The 20,464-nt window shown below is 44.2% G+C and overlaps 2 protein-coding genes across 2 annotated transcripts in view; one reads left to right on the top strand and one right to left on the bottom strand.

Annotated features, from left to right (window-relative positions):
• The window catches only part of SLC26A5 (solute carrier family 26 member 5), a 34,195-nt gene extending 24,514 nt beyond the window's left edge, over nucleotides 1-9,681 (top strand). The window contains exons 13-20 of the mRNA XM_059471641.1: nucleotides 1,190-1,285; nucleotides 2,053-2,159; nucleotides 3,322-3,391; nucleotides 4,784-4,876; nucleotides 5,815-5,925; nucleotides 6,803-7,009; nucleotides 7,271-7,325; nucleotides 7,858-9,681. Of these exons, the coding sequence (XP_059327624.1) occupies nucleotides 1,190-1,285; nucleotides 2,053-2,159; nucleotides 3,322-3,391; nucleotides 4,784-4,876; nucleotides 5,815-5,925; nucleotides 6,803-7,009; nucleotides 7,271-7,325; nucleotides 7,858-8,000 (882 nt within the window). The 3' untranslated portion in view covers nucleotides 8,001-9,681. The remainder of the gene's footprint in view (nucleotides 1-1,189; nucleotides 1,286-2,052; nucleotides 2,160-3,321; nucleotides 3,392-4,783; nucleotides 4,877-5,814; nucleotides 5,926-6,802; nucleotides 7,010-7,270; nucleotides 7,326-7,857) is intronic.
• Nucleotides 9,682-11,600: 1,919 nt separating this feature from the next.
• On the bottom strand, nucleotides 11,601-20,431 carry PSMC2 (proteasome 26S subunit, ATPase 2). The gene is made up of 12 exons (XM_059471642.1): nucleotides 20,220-20,431; nucleotides 17,991-18,028; nucleotides 16,804-16,885; nucleotides 15,830-15,929; nucleotides 15,394-15,525; nucleotides 14,685-14,757; nucleotides 14,445-14,540; nucleotides 14,022-14,186; nucleotides 13,432-13,519; nucleotides 12,601-12,803; nucleotides 11,972-12,068; nucleotides 11,601-11,871 (listed from the first exon to the last, which is right to left on the bottom strand). Exons 1-12 carry the CDS (start codon nucleotides 20,287-20,289, stop codon nucleotides 11,714-11,716), a joined length of 1,302 nt encoding a protein of 433 aa, XP_059327625.1. The 5' UTR covers nucleotides 20,290-20,431; the 3' UTR covers nucleotides 11,601-11,713.
• Nucleotides 20,432-20,464: the final 33 nt, after the last annotated feature.

The following is a 20,464-nucleotide window of genomic DNA, read 5'->3' as shown; positions in this document are numbered from 1 at the left end:
AGAATACCTTTAAGCAATTCCCCTTTAGAACTGTTTAGGTTGGAAAAGCCCTTTAAGATCATTGAGTTCAGCTGTTAGCTCAGCACTGCCAAGCCCACCACTGAATCATGCCCCTAAGTGCCACATCTACTTGCTTTAAATGTCTCCAGGGATGGTGACTCAACCACCTCCTGGGTAGCCTGTTCCAGTTCTTGACAAACACTTCCATGAAGAAACTTTTCTTCATATCCAATCTAAACTTCCCCTGGCACAACTTGAGGGATTTCCTGTCATTCTGTCACATTTTATTTTGCAAGAAGAGTCCATTCCTCACCTGGCCACAACCTCCTCTCAGGCACAGGGAGTGATAAGCTCTCCTCTGAGCCCCCTTTTCTCCAGGCTGAACACCCTCAGCTGCTCCTCATCAGACTTGTGCTCAGACCCTTCCCCAGCTCTGTTCCCTTCTCTGGACTCTCTCCAGCCCCTCAATGTCCCTCTTGTACTGAGGGGCCCAAAACTGAACAGAGGATTTGTGATGTGGCTTCACCAGTGCCGAGTACAGGGGGACAATCCCTGCCCTGGTCCTGCTGGCCACATTGGATTGCAGCACAGGAATTCTGGGTTGAAGTTAAAAAGTTAAAAGAAAGTCACAGCTTGGCCAGTAGAAGGCTGGGGCTGGATAATGGCTCAGCATAATGAGTTGTGTTTGCTGCTGTTTATACTTATTTGTATAAAAATATATTTATGTGAAAAAGTATATTTCTAACTTTAAAAAAATCTGTTTCTGGTGATATGCAAAGGATGATACACAGTTCCTGTTTCTTGTTATAGGAGGTGGACCTTGGGTTACAACCATATGACTATTGCAGGAATTGTTTCAGTATGTTGTAGAGAAACATGAATTTGAGATTATAGTCTACTGCTTCAGGCACTGTAAGTGTAGCAGCATGAAGTGTAGGAGCATGTGATTTCTCTTGCTAGGAAAGAGTAAATCAAACTGAACTGAACTGGTTTGCCCATTCTGCAGCTGCAGTAAAAGCACATGTCCACTGAACTACCTGAAAAGTTGTGGGGTTTTGAATAGAACATCTATTCAGTGGACTTATATCAGTTATAAAGCACAGAAGTAGTTATTTGTGATCCTTTGTAGTTCTTATTTGGCATTGGGTTTATTTTGCTTCTGAAAATTGCATTTTTGTAATGTTCTTAGACAGTGCTAGCTGCAATTGTCATGGTGAACCTGAAGGGAATGTTTAAACAGTTTGCAGATGTCATGCACTTCTGGAGAACTAGTAAGATCGAGCTGGTGAGTATTGCACAGCTCAGTGCTTATATTTTACTGTACTAAATTTGTTGCTATCCCCAAAATGGTGTAGAAACTTACCAAGGAATTACAAATTAGTGTTGTATTGCAGGTGGACATAAGTCAGGGAGCTGTAAGTACCCTGGGAGAGTGATCTGTTGGAGACAAGAATATTTTTGTTGTTGCTCAACAATCTTATAACTCAGTCAGAAGTAGTTTGGTTGTGGTAAAAGCAAAAGGTCTGGCAGTTTTGCTATAGAAACTGCCCTAAAGGCTGTGGGGATGTCTGAGAAGAATTTGAAAACAGAATAACAAAGAAAACCACGTGAAGGTATTTGCCATCTTTTAAGACAAACCAAAAACCTGGCTGGAGTGGAGCAGAGCTAAGAGTGCATTGGAGGGAACATTTTGGTGGCATTTCTGTCCTGGATGAACTGGCTGGTGGAGCTGAGTTAGAGCTACTTGCAAGCCTTGAATATTTTTTTTATCTTAAGATTTTTGGAGTCTGATGATGGTAGAACAAGAATCCTTGGAGAACAAGACTTAAAGCATTAATTAATATGTGACAGTTTGTCATATGTTAGAGTGCCTTGAGCTTTTATGCCCTTCTGAAAGGTTGAGGCAGTTCCCATCTGGCATCATGATGGGTTGCATTAGAGCCTGTTCCTGGTCAGAAGTGATACATAGGTTTTGTGGTTGGGTTCTGCTGTTGTTTTTGTTGTTAACAGGAAAGAGGATGCATAATAATTCACACCTTTGTTTTGTTTTAGGCCATCTGGGTGGCAGCTTTTGTGGCTTCTCTTTTGCTGGGACTAGACTATGGTTTGCTTAGTGCAGTTACATTTGCAATGATCACCGTTATTTACAGAACACAAAGGTCAGATTTCTTCTTTATCAAAATTAATGTTTGCTGATCTTCTATGTGGTTTTGTTTGCTTAAGGGGTGCAAATAAACAGAAGTCCATCCCACCCTCTTCAACTGCATGCTGAATGGAATTTCCTTCCTAATATAGGTCATGCCCTTTGGCTCTGATCCAGGGTTCACATTTTCTTTTTCTGAGAACAAAATTTTTAGAGAGCATGAACTTGTACTCTCAGTAATAAACAGAAGATTTTTCATTTCACATAGTGGTTAATCTTCTTGTTTATTTCTTTTAATGCTTCGAGTTTAGAACTTTAAATCTTCTTTCTGCCAGTTTCAGTATGATCATGTTTTGTGTGCACTAATTGTCACAGACAAGCTGAGGTTGTGTCAGGTTATCATGGGATGAATGCTTAGGTATTTTAAGGGAAAGTTGTAATTTGTAAAATACAGTGGCTGTTCTAGTGTTCAAGTCACTTCTCCCCATTCAAAGTGACAAAGCTCTTATTGTGAAGCTTTCCAGGTCTACAGTGAAGTGATTTCTTGCATGTGTGGATAGGACTGGCATGTGAGGTTTCTGGGCTCAGAGTCTGGGACAGGTGGAAACTGTGTAAAAGTCTTGGTTCTGTCTCCATTGGAGTGAAAACAAATTGTGAAATTTCCACTCTGCATAAATAAGAGTATTTTTCTGCTATCTCTATACAGTTTTATTCTTGCAAACAGAACAGTCATGTACTTTGCTGTCACAGTTCTTGTGAGTTGGGAATATTCATTTGCTTAGACATTGTCCTGGGAGCAGAGTAGCTCTTCGAAATTGCAGCATGTTTTCTGTCAGTGTGAGCTTGCATATTTGCAGGACAGTCAATAGAGTTGCATAGAGTTGTCCTGGGGTGACAGAGAATTTGCTCTGTCCTTTTGCATGTTCTGACTCATGCTTTTCAGAAAATGACAACATTTCAGCACTAAGCTTATAAATTGATTTTGCACTGACAGAACCAACTTTCTTTTAAATGTATTCTGCCGTAAACTGCTCACTGCATTTAACCATGTTTAGATAATCCTGTACCAGGCAGGCCCTGCAGAATGACCATTTAAAATAAGTTTCAGTCTTTGTTAAACACTCACTTTTCCACTTTGTAAGTGATAATACAGAAATACTTGTTTCCTTTCTCTCTAGACCTAAATACAGAATCCTTGGTCAGATTCCTAACACTGACATCTACTGTGATGTGGAAGAGTATGAAGAGGTAGGAACATGTTCTTCTGCATCGAGGAGTTTCACTCAGTGGAGCAGAGACAGCTGTGGCAATTTGCTGCTTTGTCCTACCACACTGCACATGCAGTGCTGCCTGCTGAGCATTCACCTGTGTTGAAAGGAAATAAATTTGGGTTTAGTAGTAAAAGTTGCTTTGTTCAAAATGCAAGCTCTTTGTACTGCACGTACATTTCCCCAGGCAGTGACCAAAAGTACTTTTACACTAGTTCCATTGTCCCAGTGTTTAGGAATACCACTGCTAAACCTGCTATGTAAACAAGTGCATACCAGGCCACCTTCTTTATTTGTGTGGCAGTAGTGCATGGAATCCATGGAACCCTGGATCCAGACTTGTGTGTTCTTCAGAATTGCACAAACTGTTCAAAACAGCATCCCACCCATCCCCTGCTCATTAAATATATGTGATTCATGGCACAATTGCTCATCATGTACTTAGCTTCTCATAAATGTTATTTTGTTCAACCAAAAGTTGATGAAAGCATTACATTTTTCAGTGCAGTGGATATAAACATGCTGTATTTATTCCCAAACAACAGCTACAATTTTCTGCACTCCCTGCTATGTTCTCAGAGATGCTGCTATGAAAGTTACATCACCCTTTACTGAGGAACCAGTCTGTAAAAACCTGTGGAAAAAGATCATGCAGTTCTGCTTTAAATATGATGCAAAGCAGGAGTATGAGTGCTCACATTTAGATCTGCATGCAAAGGAGAGCAGACTCCCTTTCTGTTACACTGAATGCAGTCAGCATTTCCTCCTGGTGAAGGTGGGGCTGGCAGCATATGGCAGGCTGGGTCTGTGCTGCTGGCCAGGTCATTTGCATGCAAAATGTCACAGTTCAGCCTGTTTAGTTAGAGATGACTGCATTTAAAGGAGGGGAGAGAAGTGAATATCAAGACCTGTCTGAAGGTCTGGATAAAACCACAGATTTGAAAGGTTCATTTTTTTGGTACCTGGGGAGTCAAGAAAGGAAAAGAGAGAAAGAGGGAAATGAGTTATTATGCTTGTTGAAAGGGAGGGTGAAAGGAAGCAATTCTAGGAGTGCATGATTTCCTCATGGTAATATCAGCTGCAAATAGCAACATGAAAGAACTGCAAATATTTAATTTTTATGGCTGTACATTTTGGTGTAATATAGAAGGAGAAATGTTACCAGGCATTGATAGTGTGCAGTAGTACACTGGGAGAGGGGGAGGTTCTGATCTCCTGGTTGCCTTTGCTCACAACAGTGCCAACCTTCTTTATCTGGCACATGCTGAGAGCCATCCAGGGTTGGCTGGTGCACTGCTGCATGTTCATGTGTCTTGTGATTACACAGGGGCCTTTACTCTGTTTAACTGTTCACATCCAATATTTTCCTTAGGTTAAAGAATATCCTGGCATCAAAATATTTCAAGCTAATACATCTCTTTATTTTGCTAATAGTGAGTCATATGCAAGGGCACTGATAAAAAAGGTGAGTAAAGTAAATTCTTTAATCTCTGTGTCCTAAAAATTCAAACTGGCTTCTGAAACTTGCTTGTCTTTAGCTCCTTTAGTGTAGCCCTTAGCACAGTGTTTCTCAGCCTGCAGCCCCTGGTGATCTGTACAATATGAGAAGGTTATCCTCCAGCCAACTACAAATTATCTTAGGAAGCAACAACATGGTGGGAGGGAATAAACTAAGTGTGGCCTCATACTGACTGCTCGTGAGTGGAAAGTGGTGGGTGCAGAACTGGTCAAACACAAACTGGTCAGACCTTTTTTTTCAACAGGAAAATAGTTGCTGAGCTGAAAACAAAATGGGAATAAAAGTTTGCTTGTTGGGTAACTAACTTTACTGGAGTGTAAGATGTGGAATCCTGTGGGCATTAACTTTACTGGAGTGTAAGATGTGGAATCCTGTGGGCATTTAGTGCCTCCCATGGGCAGCAGATGAGCTGCAGGCAGGGTGCGCCTCACTGCCTGTGTCACCCCTGCTGTCACTGGGTGGCAGTGGCAACAGCAGAGCCCCTGACCTGTACTAACTTCTGAAACATTTTTCTGTAGCTGCCATGGCGAGTCTTATACAAACCAGGTGGGTGGTACTTCCCCTCACAAAGCAAGAGATATTGGTGATTATTGCCCAAGTGCACTCTCTCCCCTTTGCTCTCTGCACTCCAATCAGCATTTGGTGGAAACACGACACTCTCTGATTTCAAGAAAAGAATGAGATGCATCTTTCCCTCATCTTGTTAACACAGTGCTTGCCAAGATGATTCCTTCTTTACACTGTTCTCACCCCCACCGAGGAAAGCTGGAAAATGCAGGCTTCTTGTTTAAATTTATGGCAGTGATTAATTCGGTGCAAATTGATACTCCAGTGCCATCCTAACAAGCTGAGTCTCCTCTGATCATACTTTCTTCTCCTGACAGACTGGAGTGGACCCTGCTGCCTTATTAAAAGCAAGGAAAAAAGCCCAGAAGCGCCATGCCAGGGAGATAAAGGCAGCAAATGAACAGAGAAAGAAAGCTGTGCTGAAGCTGGTGAGCTCTTCTGTAAATATTTACCTCTGCTTTATCAGCTTGCAGGCTGCTCTCAGGTGTTACCACTCTTGTGTTTCGTACAAGGTGTGCTGCTTAGGGAGGAAGTGCTGTGCACTGGGGACAGGTGGCTGAAGGAACAGTGTAAGGATCAGAGGCTCACTGCTGTATTGGATAATTATGTTGGACCTTGATTGCATTCAGGTAGCACAGAGTAGCACAGAAACTCTCCACAGTCATGCTGTCTCACCAACAGTGGTGTTGGCAGAAATCAAAGGGACTCTGCCCTTCCACACACACTTGGAATAATAATGTAGGAATAATATAGAATAAAATTAATTCTAATTAGCAGCCCCTGTAACAAGAAGGTGCCATCCCCTCTGCTAATCCTGGCATGGCCCAGATACACTGAGAAGGGTTATTTGGGACATGCTTGTACTTTTATGCATATATAAATTCACCACCATGGTGGGAGAGAGTGTGTGATTTTACCATAGGAAACCTAAAAAAGGCCTAACTTCAGAGCCCAATTGCTGTTCTTTATTTTTAATATATAGGTCTTGATGGGATAAGGCAAGGAAATGGAGTACAAATGTGACAGTAAAGTTGAACAGGTGTCAGTGTTTGAAGGAAAAGGGTAATTCAGTCCTGAGATAACAGCTTTGAGCTGCTTGTGTGTGACTGTTAAAAGGCTGGGCATGAGAGAACAAACCTTGATATACACAAGATATGGAAGTGTGTGTGCCTGTCAAGCCAGTTTCTGTAATCACCAGCAGCTTCTCAACTTTTAAAGGCTTAAAGACCACCAGTGAGGGGAGCAAAGGGATTTACATTGAAAAAGCATTGATTGCCTTTAAGCTTTGTTCATCTTCTCTCCCAGACGAACGACGTAGAAGCAGGTGTAAAACATGAGATAGCCAGTGATGACTTACCTGTGAATGGAAAATTTGCAGATTCTAGTGTATATGACATGTCTCCTGAGGAGCATGAACATTTTGTGGAGCCCAAATCAGATATTCACTCTTTAATCCTGGATTTCACCCCGGTGAACTTTGTGGATTCAGTTGGAGCAAAAGCACTAAAATCAGTAAGTAGGGGTTTTTTCTCCCAGAAAAACTCACAGAAAACTTTTCATATAGCAAATAAGGAGCCTGTCAGCATGAGACATAACTGCCTGTTTAAATACAATCCAGTATCTCGCCTAGTCACTGGTTTAATTTTGTAAGTTTTAGCTGAATACTGGGGAATGTGTTCTCTGCAGCTTTCACAGTATTTGGCTTCCAGAACTGTGTTTGATGTGTATGATGATGTATTATCTGCATTTAACTTCAGCTTTACTCTGTTGTAGATTATAAAAGAACACAACAAAGTTGATATATATGTCTGCATTGCCGGCTGTAGTGGTGAGTAGAGATTTTTGTTTTTGTGAGCTTTATGGGAGAGATTGTGTTTTAACTCCTTCCCTCTGCTCCCCAATTTCCTGCTGCCAGTAGTGCCTCAGTAGTATCAGCACTTCACATAAAATTGGATTTGAGGAAAAGCAAGAGCCTTAACTTAGTGAAAGTAGAGCACTGATGAAATGAGCTTTGTGAGGAGGGGATCCTGCTCCCATTTCTTCCAGCTGGCAAGTTGTGAATGCCACACTTAACTTAGTATCTTGAAATTGTAGTGGTAATGGAATGAGGAGAAAAACCTGAAATGTTCCAATATCCAATATTTGGGATTGTAACATCTTCTGCCAAGAATAGGCCTCTGCCTATGTCTGCATAGGCACAGACTGCTTGGAATAAAAGTAGCATGTGATGCACTTGACTATTTCAATTTTTTAGTAACAAAAAGTAAGAGAACAAGTTCTCATCTTCCTGCTATGCCATTGTCTTCCATCCTTGTACTTAAGTGTATGTGCTGATGCCATGTTTGGGTTTTGTTTTGTAGGCCCTGTTATGAATGAGCTGACAAGACTGAATTTTTTTGATAAAAGTGTAACAAGAGAGTTGCTGTTTCACAGTGTTCACGATGCTGTCCTTGCCTGCCAAATGAAAGATGGGTCTGCTGCACAGGCTGGCTCTGACCTTTGAAGAGTGGCACTGAGCAGAATGGGAGCCAGGTCTATGCTGATGGAGATTCTTTCTGAATATTTAATTTGCACAGTTTGAAGAGAGCCTGAGGCTGTTTCCACCTATGGGTATGGGGTGGTGTTTGTTTTTTGTAGGGAAAGTAGAAAAGGAAACGGAAGCCTTCATGCTCTTGAATTTTTTCCTTTGATCAGGGTATAGCCTTCCAATAATAATAAGCAAGCACAAAATTATGCAAGAAAAGAAAATTCAGTGTATTTTGCTGCAGTCAGAATCTGGTGGACGAGGTGACATTCCTATTCCTGTTGAGAAAATGGGCACTTTAACTCACTACACGTGGGATCTTGCAGGAGGTAACTGTTCTGCAAGTGCAATACACTGTACCAGTGTCTTTAAATAACTTTATTAGATGACTTTTAAAGCCTGATGTCAACATCTGCATACAACAGATTGGTACAATTTACAATACTTTGCCAGCTGGATTAATGAATTCACACTGGTGGCATTTAGCTGCTGCTGTTTTTAAACCTGGATGGTAGAGTTTTGTTTTTTTTTTTAAATACCTAACCTGTCTCAGCTATACCCAAATTCTTCATTTCTGCTCCAAGTGAACTTGAAGTCAGAAACTCGTTGTTTAATTATTCCATTATCAGTACAGTACTTGCACTGCCAAAACTTGGTTAGGCTTTCTAGAAAACACAGCTGATTTTAATCTAAACTTAATTTATCTTCAGAGTTTAAAGACAAAATTGGTTTAAGACAGGAATGAAGCCTATTTAAGTTAAGAACTGATGCCCTATATGCAGTCTCTTAAGATGGAATAAAAATTTAGGCAAGGTCTCAATGGTTAAAAAAAAAAAAGGTATTTTTCTGTTGCCTATCTTCCTTCCAGTAGTGCTGCTTCTGCCACAGCTTTTAAGTGCTTTGAGAAATAGAGTTCAATAGAACTCAAAAATGGTACATGTTTGGGTTTTTAAAAGAAACAGTAGCATGGGATTTCTTTTTCTATTGTCAGCCTGGCCACTGCAGTACTGTCTCATTTCAGGTGTGAGGTGGAAACCATGGAAATCATGCAAAAGAAATCTTCAATGCTCCTGTTTCTCTCACAGCAGTCACTGTGAAGCTCAGCAGAGGCAGAAACCTAAAAGTGTTTCTCTGTAGGTTATTTTGACAGCACAGGGCAAGTGAGGTATCAGTGACATTTCACTCAGCACCCTCAAATCACAGGTCCAGTGCATAAGGAATTCAGACACCTTCCTCACCTCTGGTCACAGAATGTAATAATCTTGTTTTATTTCAGGCTCTTACACTTAGGGCTTACTTCAGGTAAACATTTAGGGCTTGCTTCAGGTAAACTGTTTCCAGGGACCAGGGGAGTTGGGGAAGATACTTTGTTTCCTCAGACTCCCCTGCCCATAAGGATGGGAAGCTTTCTGCATCAGAAATTGCTGCTTAGCTGGAGTTCCAAGGATGAAGTGCATGCATATGAAACATTGTGTGTGCTTATTTAAACAACTTTTGGTACATTTTATAATGTTAACTAGTTCAACAAGCCTTTGTATCTACATACAGTATATTTTTCTACTTTCAGCTTGTTGCAGCTTCAGTTTTTAACTCTCTAGTCTCTTCAGTTCACATTGAAATCCTGTCAAGTTCCAAAATAAAGTGTTGTCACTTGTCAAAATTTTCCACTTTGTCTTGGTGAGACTCGGTCTGAGGGACAGGCTGAGAGCCCCAGATACAAGTGTGATGCCAGGAGAGGTTTCCACCTCCAGGCAGTGTTCCCTGCTCTGCTGGTTCCTGCTCCTCTCTCCTCCAACCCCCACGAATCCCTCTCCATTTCAGGCCTCACAGGGATACACAACTAAAGCTGGATCTCCCACTGTGGCAGAAACAGATGCACTTCCCAGGGAGCTGCTGAAATGCTGGACTGAAAACCTTTGCCCAAGAAAGTTCTCATCCTAGACCATGCAGAACAAGTGCTCCTGCATCAACCCCCCAGCAATGCTGGTAACTCATCCATAGAACAAAATTTTCAGCAGCTTTTGCTCATCTCTTCCTGTGTTTGGCTGCCACCAGCTGAAGCACTGCCTCCCCCTGGCAGCCCGAGCCAGACCCTAAAAAGGGAACCCATTTCCTCTTCCCTGCACTCATTAACTGACCACTATCCAAAAGTGCCAGAATAAACAACCCCAGGTCCTTTACCCTTGTGACAGGGCTCCAGTTTGTCTGCAGGGACAGGGGAGTGCCGCCCCCCTGCTGCTGAAGCCCCACCACAGCAGATGGCACTGGATGGCCTAAATGTGGCTGGTACCTTGTAAAAATCAGGGTCATGTTCCTTTCCCCTCCTTTTTTGCAAGAGCACTGATGATAATTCAGGATACCTGGTAAGATCCAAACTCTTTCTCCATACTTCACTTACCCTTCTCAAATAAAAGCTACACTTGATTTCAAGTGCTGCTCCTAGTAAACAGAGATGCTGTCAGTGCTGCTTTCTGAAAATGAGAGCAACATTCTGTCCCACCAATAAACCTGCATCCCTCCCCAAAACGTTCTTCCTGAAATGACACACAAGTATTGAGATTGACCAGGTTTCCATATCAAGATACTGACACCAGCCAGAACCCTAGCCCAGTCCATAGCTGCATACTCTCCCTATTGCACACATTTCCTATTAAAAAAAAAATAGAAGTGGCTTTATAATTTAAGCTTGATAAATTGATGGGTCTCATTTTGATATAACTGACAATAAAACTTCTCCCACTTCCAAGACAAAGCAGTTCCCAAAGGCATTTTTTCCCCTCAGGTGTTTCTTTAAACTCTTCCAGCTCTTCCCCTGAAACCACTTTAATGCAACACTGGAAAGAAAAGGAAGGCTGTTGTTTTCTGTTGAGCACACCCAGCTCTACAGGACCTTGTCAGACAGACGAGGATTAACCTTTCAGGGCTGCCTGTGTGGCCAACAACTCCCAGCCACTGCTCAGCTCTGGAGAACCAGGAGCCTGTCCCGGTCATCCTGTGTGCAGCAGCATCTCAGACAAGTCACACAATGTATCAAAGTGCTCACTACCAGACTGCTGTCAAACTTCACAGCAGGAGCAGGGAAAAGGAATTTTCCATCCCACAGCACTGAGAAATTACACCTTCCTCCTCCTTGACCCATTTACTATTTTGTAAGACACAACAAAGAATCTCAGCAAAAGGGATAGAAAAACCACTGAAGATAAAAAAAAAAACAAGCTGTGATGGTACCAGAGCATTCACCAAGGGAGGGATAGAATGTGCCCTTCATGTTTTCCCTTAGCTGGGCAATGACTCAGACCATCACAAGTGCCTTCCCATGACAACTCCTGTTTTCGTGGGACACACAAGCACTTCTCAGCACACCCAGAAACACTGGAGTCACTCAGGGGTCTTCCAGCACCTCTATGGCTCAGATTCAAGTTTCAGGGTGTAAATGGTGACCAGACATCTAAACTTGAGATTCTGACATTGCCCAGGTATCTGATTTTAAATTAGCCATGCTGCTGTAACCTCAGTAAGATCTTTTCCCAACAGCAGCAAGAGTCCACTGGAGCAGAACACTCACAATGAACACACCCCTACTGTTTGGAACACCATTTATTTCTAACTTCCAAGAACAAAACACAAATCACTACACTTGGATGTTTGTTCCACAGAAAGTTTTGGGGGAACAGGAAGAGCCTTCCCAGGTGTCAGTTGTAGGTCATGTAGCGGGGGGTAGCGCTGAACTTGGCGTAGGATTTGATGACTTTGTTCACCGCCTCCAGGAAATCCTTCTCGGTGGCGATCTTGCGGCGCGCTCGGATAGCGAACATCCCTGCCTCCGTGCACACACTGCGGATCTCAGCGCCTGGGAGACAGACAGACAGACAGGGATAACAGCTCAGCACTGACTGCCTGGGGACACACACAGAGCTATCCAAGTGCAGGAACAAACACATGCAGCTTACCTGTGCTGTTAGGACACAGCCGAGCCAGCAGCTCAAACCTGATGTCCCTCTCCACACTCATGGAACGAGCGTGGATCTTGAAGATGTGAGTTCGGCCCTGAGGGAAAGGGAGGAGGACAGAGGTGTTCATGGCATGAAAGAGGTGATGACTCCAGCCTGCAGCTGTCTGCCTCCAGAGCAGAGGCAAATGGAAAATGCATCTTGTATTTGCTGCCCAACTATGGTTTCCCATATCTGGACTGGAATGTCTAAGTGTTCATGACACTAAACTAAGAAAATAACTCTAAAAAGGGCTTTCATTATAGAAGTACCTCAAGAAATCTCTCTCAGAAGAGCCAACCACATTCCAGCTTCTGAAGTAAATTTTGGATCTGGTTAAAGGATTTTTTCTCTGTTGAGGCAGGAACATAGTGATTACAGCTGCCTACCATGGCTTCTTGGCCAGGATGGAATCTGTGCATTGTGGAAAAACCTTTGGCACATCTTTAATCCCCCACATTTCCGTGCAGTTTCAATAATTTAAGAGTGCTGCATTTGCTGATTCTCATAAACTTCCAGACAATGATGCCCTAACTTAAGAAACACTCTGCCATCAGAACACACTTGGCAGTGAAATAAAGAGTTCTCACCTCGAGATCAGGCAGGCTGAACTCGATCTTCCTGTCCAGCCTGCCAGGCCTCATCAGAGCTGGGTCCAGAGTGTCAGGCCTGTTTGTGGCCATGAGCACTTTGATGTTGCCCCGGGGGTCAAAGCCATCCAGCTGGTTGATGAGCTCCAGCATGGTGCGCTGCACCTCGTTGTCCCCGCCGGCGCCGTCATCGAAACGAGCACCTGCACAGGAGACACACGGGGAGAGGCAGCTCCAGGCCATGGACTCAGAGTGTCACAGGGGCTGCAACACTGTGGGACACCTGGGGAAATGACTTTTAAGTGCATACAAGTAATTGTGCAGAGTTAAAAAGGTCCTGAGTACAAAAGGGCCTCTGTCTCACTACATAACAACCGGCCAGGATGCTGGAATTTACCCATGTGGTTTTGTTTGTTTTGCCCTTCCCTCAACCAAAATCATCCTTATCTCCTATCTATGTAAGAACTGTTCTACTTTCAAAGGACTTTTCTTTTGAGAAAAATAATAATGTTTAGGAAGTAACAAAGATGTTGAGTGTACTCCAGAAGCTGAAGGGGGTTTAAGTTAACAATACTTTTCTGCAAACAAAATACAGAGGTTCTTCACTAAAGTTCAAATAATCTGAGTGTCCCAAATGTGCAAAAATGGCTTTCCATCTGGGCTATATAAACCACTTCCTGACAGCTTCCTGGACACAGGGTATGCTGGGAGTAGTTTTGCTAACTCAGTATTTACAAGCACTTTTCTTGAAATGCAGCAATCCAGATACAGAACTAAAGAAAACCTGGAAGCTCTCACAGGAGATTAGAACTGTAGCTACTACAAACATACCTCCAATGGCATCAATCTCATCAAAGAATATAAGGCAAGCTTTCTTAGTTCTGGCCATTTCAAAGAGTTCACGAACCATTCTGGCTCCCTGAAAGCAAAATAATCAAGATCTTGTTAAGAGATTTTAGGCACATTAAAGGAAAACTATCAAAACCAAACTTTTCATGCTTCCAAATACTTCTAAGTTTCCAATGTGAAAACTCTTTTTATTTGTTTACATATATACTGGGAGAAGTTTAAAGCTTAAAGCAATTTTTAAAGGAGATAAAAAATTACTGCTCTTAAACTGAGAAGTATAGATTAAGTAATTTACCTCAGGGCCAATTGAAAAACAAGTGGCAGAGTTGGGAGCAGAATCCTAATTCCAGAATCTTCCTGAACTTTGCAGATTGAACTCTGTACTGCAAAATCCCTCTCCTAAGTGACAGCAAAGCTGAGGTCATGTCACCACTGCCTGACCTGCAGTGATTTGTCTGACAGCTCCTGCCCCCTGCAGCTTCCAAGGACATCCATCCCTCACCCCCAGAGTGGTGTCTGGTACCCAAGGGAGATCTGCAAACCCCTCCACTCCTTTAGGTATTTGCTCTTACCTCCCCCACGTATTTCTGCACCAGCTCAGATCCAATGACTCTGATGAAGCAGGCATCAGTCCTGTTAGCCACAGCACGGGCACAGAGCGTTTTGCCTGTGCCAGGTGGCCCAAACAAAAGCACTCCTTTGGGAGGCTCAATTCCCAGGTTCACAAATCTCTCAGGCTGTAATAAAGGGAGCCAGAAGGCAAGGTTATGTGCAAATTAAATATTATGTGTATCACAGCATATATGCAAATCAAGGAAATCATTAATGAAGAGCAAGGTAAATGAGGCTGGGCTGGATTTAACATGGTAAAACCTGACTTCCTTTCATTGAACTGTTTACACTCAGTAACATTGTCTTTTCTTGCTTTTTCAGATGCTCACAGATGGCCAGAATACCTCCAAAATAATAGAGGCTTCAATCTGGAGGTTACTTACATGAAGCAGAGGGGTTTCCACCACCTCTCTCAGCTTTTCAATCTGCTCTTTACAGCCACCAACATCACTGTAAGTGACATCAGGTTTTTCTTCTACCTGCACAACAAAGAGGTGAGTGAGCAGTTACCAGCCTGGTGCAACAAATCTCCACAGGCTTTCAACAGCCCACAACAAAATCCAGCAAAAGGAATCACAATTACAAGATAAAGCCACGTCAAAATAAGTAAAGGCAACTCTCACTTGCATCATGGTGACTGTGGGATCAATCTTTGGAGGCAAGGGGATGTGGATTTGGTACTTGTTTCTGTCCACCCTGGTGAGGAAGCACAAAGACTATTATTGTAACACTGGTTAAGTAAAGTGTTTTGTAGAAACAACTCTGTAAATGAGAGACTGAATTCTTGAGCTGTTCTTTTCTCTGGCATCAAGACAGCCCAGCCCTGAAAGTTAATAGTCAGGTAGGCCAGATACTGGAATTCTTTCTGTAGAGAATTTTAAGGTTTCCAAAACTATTAATTCCAAAGTATTTTGAAAATTAAATTTCAAAACATCCCACAGAGCAAACTGGCAAAATATTGACTCTTAAAGTAACAGGTTTTACATCATCAATGAACATTTCCTGGCTGTTTAAAGTGTAACCTCAGAGTGCCAAAGAAGGATCCTACACAGGCTCCCTGAAAGCTGGCACTGCTGGGGCCTGAACTGAAAGGTTTCTGTCCAATGACACATGGGTTTGGTCAATTTTTGTCAAAATAACATCAAAACAAGATTCCAGCAGAGCATGCAGGTGAGTTACTGACATCCAAGAGAAAGACAGCAGTGGTGCAATTTCAACCACTGCAAAAACTGGAAATGAAGGCTTGCTGACCTGTCAAACTACAACATGAAATAACTCAGAGAAAGCTTCAGTCTGCAGGAAGACTCACAAGAACAGAAAAACTTTGCATACCCAACTCTCATGCCTTCTTCTATGTCAGTAGGTGCCACCTGGTCACTGAGATCCACCACAAACTTGGCAAATTGCTTGACATTGATAATGTACTTGGGATCCTCGGAGTCTGCATTGATGATCTTTGTGCACCTAACACACAAACACAACTGACCCTCCAGGCACACAAACTGCTTATAAGCATGAGCATCAAGAGAGTCACATTTTCCAAATACACCAGAATCCCTCCTGTACTTGTGATTACACCTTTTCAGCCTCATTCAACAACTGCAGAAGTAAGCACAAGTATGAAATACATCACACATAATGACAGTGGTAAAAAGCACTTTCAATATGCACAACATGGAATTCTTTTTATAAAAGAAGTCCATACATAAGCTATAAATCAGATTTTTAACACTATGGAGCTCTACTGGAAGAGTAAGAGTGCTCCCACCTTGCAACTTGCAATGGTTGCTCACTTTGCAGAGTTTGTTTATCTGCAGCCAGATCCCAAAGGGCAGGAGGAGCCAGGCCAGTGTCAGATTCCTTGATTCCTGCGTGCAGCACAAACAAGCTGAGGAGGAAACAGCTCACTGGGATGTCAGCCATCCTTCCCAGAGCAAAACTCAGAGATAACCCTGCAGAAGCTTTTTGAGAGACCTCCAAAACAACACACACATATCTTTGATGGATTTCCTAAAGAACAAGTTTCCTAAGGCAAGAGCCTACGTGACCATGCCAGCTGAACACACAAATCCCAGCCTGGTCACCCTCCCAGCCAATTCTGCAGTGTGGGGATGATTACAGCAGGACAGAGCATTGATACTGGATATCTACATTTCACTAAAGGACTGAAACTCTTGAGTGTTTTCACTGAGCTCCAGTGCAAAGTATCAGAAACTAAGGGATTCACACAGATAAAACCCCACAAATCTTCCAAAACATGCATGTAACAAGTACCACCTCCATTATGGATTTAAAAGAATCAACATTATTTTACAAGAGAAATTTCTGTCTTCCTGGCACAACTCAGAGCCACTGCAGGATTAGCAACAGAGCAAAAAACATACATCAGTGAAAGAAAAAATTAGGAAACAAATTAATTGTTACTGTTATCACTACTTCATTATCTGGTGTCAGAAAGGGGCATTTGTTTCATGCCACCACTACATATAAAAACCAGAGTTTTGATTAAAAATGTGTTAAAGTACAAAATTACAAAATCAGATGTACAGATTAGCCCTGTCCAGTTGAAAAAAACATCACCTAACAAGCAAAAGTCTCATGCTACCAAATACAGAACTGTGTTCTTTGGAGGAAAATAACAACTAAAAATCAATGCAGAAATTGCTGGAAATCAACTTCTTACAACACTTGTTTTGGTACCTGTGGCTCCTCTACTGAAAGCTTTCTACAACACAAACATACCAGTGAGCTCATTGATTTTCTTAAGCAGTTGTTGAATATCATCTTCTACTTGCTTGATCTGCCTTGAGTACGTGCTCTGGCCCTGGAAAGGAATAGCAGGGAGATTTCCTAAGCCAAATTATCTCATGTTTAGGAAAAAGTGACAAGAGGTGCTGCCCATCAACAGACTGTCTTGGTGTAACAGCCAACCACTGATGGCAGCCAAAGATGACAGAATTAACCTCCAGTAACAATATTTCTGTTTGCAAAAGTGAAGTGCATCTACACACAACTGACCAGCTGGGAAGATGGAAATTTTCCATGTTTGTAAACTTTAATAATTTGTTTTTCTTTTAAACCCATTCAGCCTTACTTTTTCAAATTGCTTCTCCTATAGTTTAAAACATACTTAGTAAACTGATATATACAGAGAATTCAGAATACACTTTCTGAAAACATCTGTACAAGTGCTTTAACTGCCTTACCCAACCTTTCCATCATCCACAGAGGACAGCAGAAGGATCAAGGGGCGAATCAGAATTCTTGCTTGTGATAAAATGCTTTTTTTGGTCCAGATCTGCCTAACACAGGCAGAGTCAGACCTGGATTTGCTGTACAATATCTCCTTGGTAGATCACTGGCAACAAAATAAGAAGCTGCAGTGGGTACCTGCTGCATTTCAGAGCTTTGTAAAGGAGTCTTGGTGTCAACAAAATTCAGATTTCTGCCAAACATACCTAAGCTGTAAGTTTCATCTTTCAAGAGTTCTTTTGCAGACCAAGTGTACTTGCCAGTGGAAAGGGTGGATTGCCACTTTCAGCCTTATTGTCTGTGAAAAGTGCCTCCCAACATTATGTTCTTTTAACATGATGGCTAAAAGCAAGTCAATTTGGCAGGAGGGAGTTTTAAAATTATTTTTTGTATAAACCAAGAGAACTGGCCAGTGAAAAAGCTCTAGTAAAGCCCTGGCTGTTAGAGCCCTGTGGCAATCAGCAACGAGATACAAAACAAAACTAGAGAAACACACCCAGGATTGTTTTCAGTGTTGCAGGCTGCATGTCATTGGAAGGTGAAAAGGGAGAGAAGATTTTGGGAGCAGAGCAAATCACCAGGAGAAGCAGAGTTACTCTCCACTCCTCCCCTCCTGCACTTATTCCCCCCAGAACTGCTCTGTGCCTTTCACACTCCCACAGCTGTGTGCTACTTACATATGTTTTCAGCAAGGCAATATCTCCTTCATCAAGAGCTGAAACAAGACAAGAGAGATTTAGCTTCCAGTTCTGAAAACAAAGCCAGCAGTGTTAATTCTGCCTCTAAAGGATCAAAACATTTTGGAGAGATTCTTTTGAGTTTCCACTTTTCACTGAAACAAAGTGGAACAAAAAAAACATCAGATATGTAAGAAAAATGAACCAGGGTCTCCAGCTACTCTATCAGTCCAAACACCTGCAGCACTCAGAGTCACAGCAAGCAGGCCACTTCAACTCTGCTTCTCTCAGAGTCTCCCAGCCCGTGACTGTTCAAAAGAGGAACTGAAGATATCACTTCATCTTTTTAACTTTTTGTTTCTAGATGTTCAAGAAAGCATCAATGAAAAACTGGCACCACTGTCACTCTGTCTCTGCACAGAGGTGGCTCCGGTGACTCCTCTCCATGAAGTAAGAAAAATACTGCTCTGCTAGTGCCACTCTGCCACACCACTCACATCACCGGCCTCTAACACCCTTCCCATCCCTGTTTCCTCTCCTGTCTAATTCCACTCTTTTTGAGACAGATGGAGCCCAAACCACACAGAATTGGTGGATGTGGCACTTGCTGCTATGGTCTAGTTGAGGTGTTAGGGCACAGGTTGGACTCCATGATCTCAGAGGTCTCCTCCAACCTCATTATTCTGTGGTGATCTGGGAGCAGCACGTGTTATACAACACTCTGAAGACCTTCTATGTTGATCTGCACTTCTTTCCTGACTATTTGTACCACCCCATTGATTGCTTTTTATAGCTGCTGAACACTCTGTTGCTATAATTTAGAAATCTTTCTTGAATGGGAACAGTTCAAAGTCCATCACTAATTACATTTTGCACTGCTTGTGCTTCCAGATGCTTTATTAAATATTTACTAACACAAAATAAAAAGCCACAATAAGTTAAAACATGAGGGGCAACCAGGCAACTTTCACACGGTGCCGGCATCCTGGGAAACCTCGGAAACCTCGGCCCCCTTCCCTCTCCTGCTTGCCGGGACTCGGAACGACAGCGGCAGCACAGGGCAGCTCTGGGGCGCTCCCCCGGCAAGAGAAAGAAACTTTCACGGAATTTTCAAGGTTGGGAGAGACTTTCATGATCATCAAGTCCAATGGACCATCATGATCATCAAGGCCAACCATCAGGCCAGCCCTGCCCCTGTAACCCCCACACCACATCACCCAGCGACAGATCCAGACGTTCCGGAACTCCTGCAGGGATGGCGACTCCACCTCCCTGGGCAATCTATCACGGTACCTGACCACCCGAACTGCGAAATTTTTTTTCTAATCCCTAATATGAGTCTCCCCTTCTCACCTTGGGTCATGTCCTCGATTTCTCTCCCTGCGGGCACGGCAGAACAGACCGGCCCTCACCTCACCACAGCCTCCCCCAGGGAAGTGTAACATTACCGTATCACGTTTTGCTGGACATTTAAAGTCTGGAAATAAGTACTAAACCACAAAAGGCATTTTCCCTCTCCCGATGAGGAAATTCGACATTTTAGGAAGCTTTTGTAAAAGAACAAGATTTAAAAGGCGGATGGTCCATTCCTTCCCCGGACAGCTCCAGGCGGTGCTCGCTCCGCACCACGGGCGGGGCAGGGGCAGCCCCGAGAGCCGGGCGGGCCCCGCTCCCCCCTCAAAGCCCGGTCCCCGTGAGCCCCGGCCCGGCTCAGCCCTCACAGCCCGGTCCCCGTGAGCCCCGGCCCGGCTCAGCCCTCACAGCCCGGTCCCCGTGAGCCCCGGCCCGGCTCCCCCCTCACAGCCCGGTCCCCGTGAGCCCCGGCCCGGCTCCCCCCTCACAGCCCGGTCCCCGTGAGCCCCGGCCCCGCTCCCCCCTCACAGCCCGGTCCCCGTGAGCCCCGGCCCGGCTCCCCCCTCACAGCCCGGTCCCCGTGAGCCCCGGCCCCGCTCAGCCCTCACAGCCCGGTCTCCGTGAGGCCCGGCCGGCCCCGCTTCCTTCCCCGCCAGCCGCGGCACCGCCCGGGCACGGGCTGCGGGTCGGGATGGGGAGCACTCCCGGAGCGCCAAAGCGCACATTGGAGACATTTTTTAATCCTTTTTAGTCCCTTTCCCCCCGCCGCTCCTCCAGCCCCGCCGCTCCTGGCACCGACATGGCCGCCGGCGGCGCCGCCCCACTCCCGCCCCGGGCGCTGCTCGGAGAGCGTCCTCGCCGTCCGTGGGCCCTCACCGCGGATGGGTTTGTCCTCCTTCTCCTCCTCCTTGGTTTTCCTCTGGTCGGCTCCCAGGTAATCCGGCATCGCGCCCGCCCGCCTTACGCAGCACCGCGCCGCTTCCGCCCGGAACACAAACCAGGGTGCACCGCGGCCCGGGCGCGCGGGCAACTCCTTCCCCCCGGCGCCGCGGCCGCCGCCGGGAGTTCCGCGCGGCGCCGCCGGTTCACCCCTCGGGCCGGGGCAGCGCCGCCGGTACCGC

The sequence above is a fragment of the Ammospiza nelsoni genome, chromosome 5 (genome assembly GCF_027579445.1).
Source record: "Ammospiza nelsoni isolate bAmmNel1 chromosome 5, bAmmNel1.pri, whole genome shotgun sequence".
NCBI classification, from domain to species: domain Eukaryota; kingdom Metazoa; phylum Chordata; class Aves; order Passeriformes; family Passerellidae; genus Ammospiza; species Ammospiza nelsoni.
Note: the sequence above shows the minus strand (reverse complement) of the source record. Positions and strands in the feature narration are given on the sequence as shown.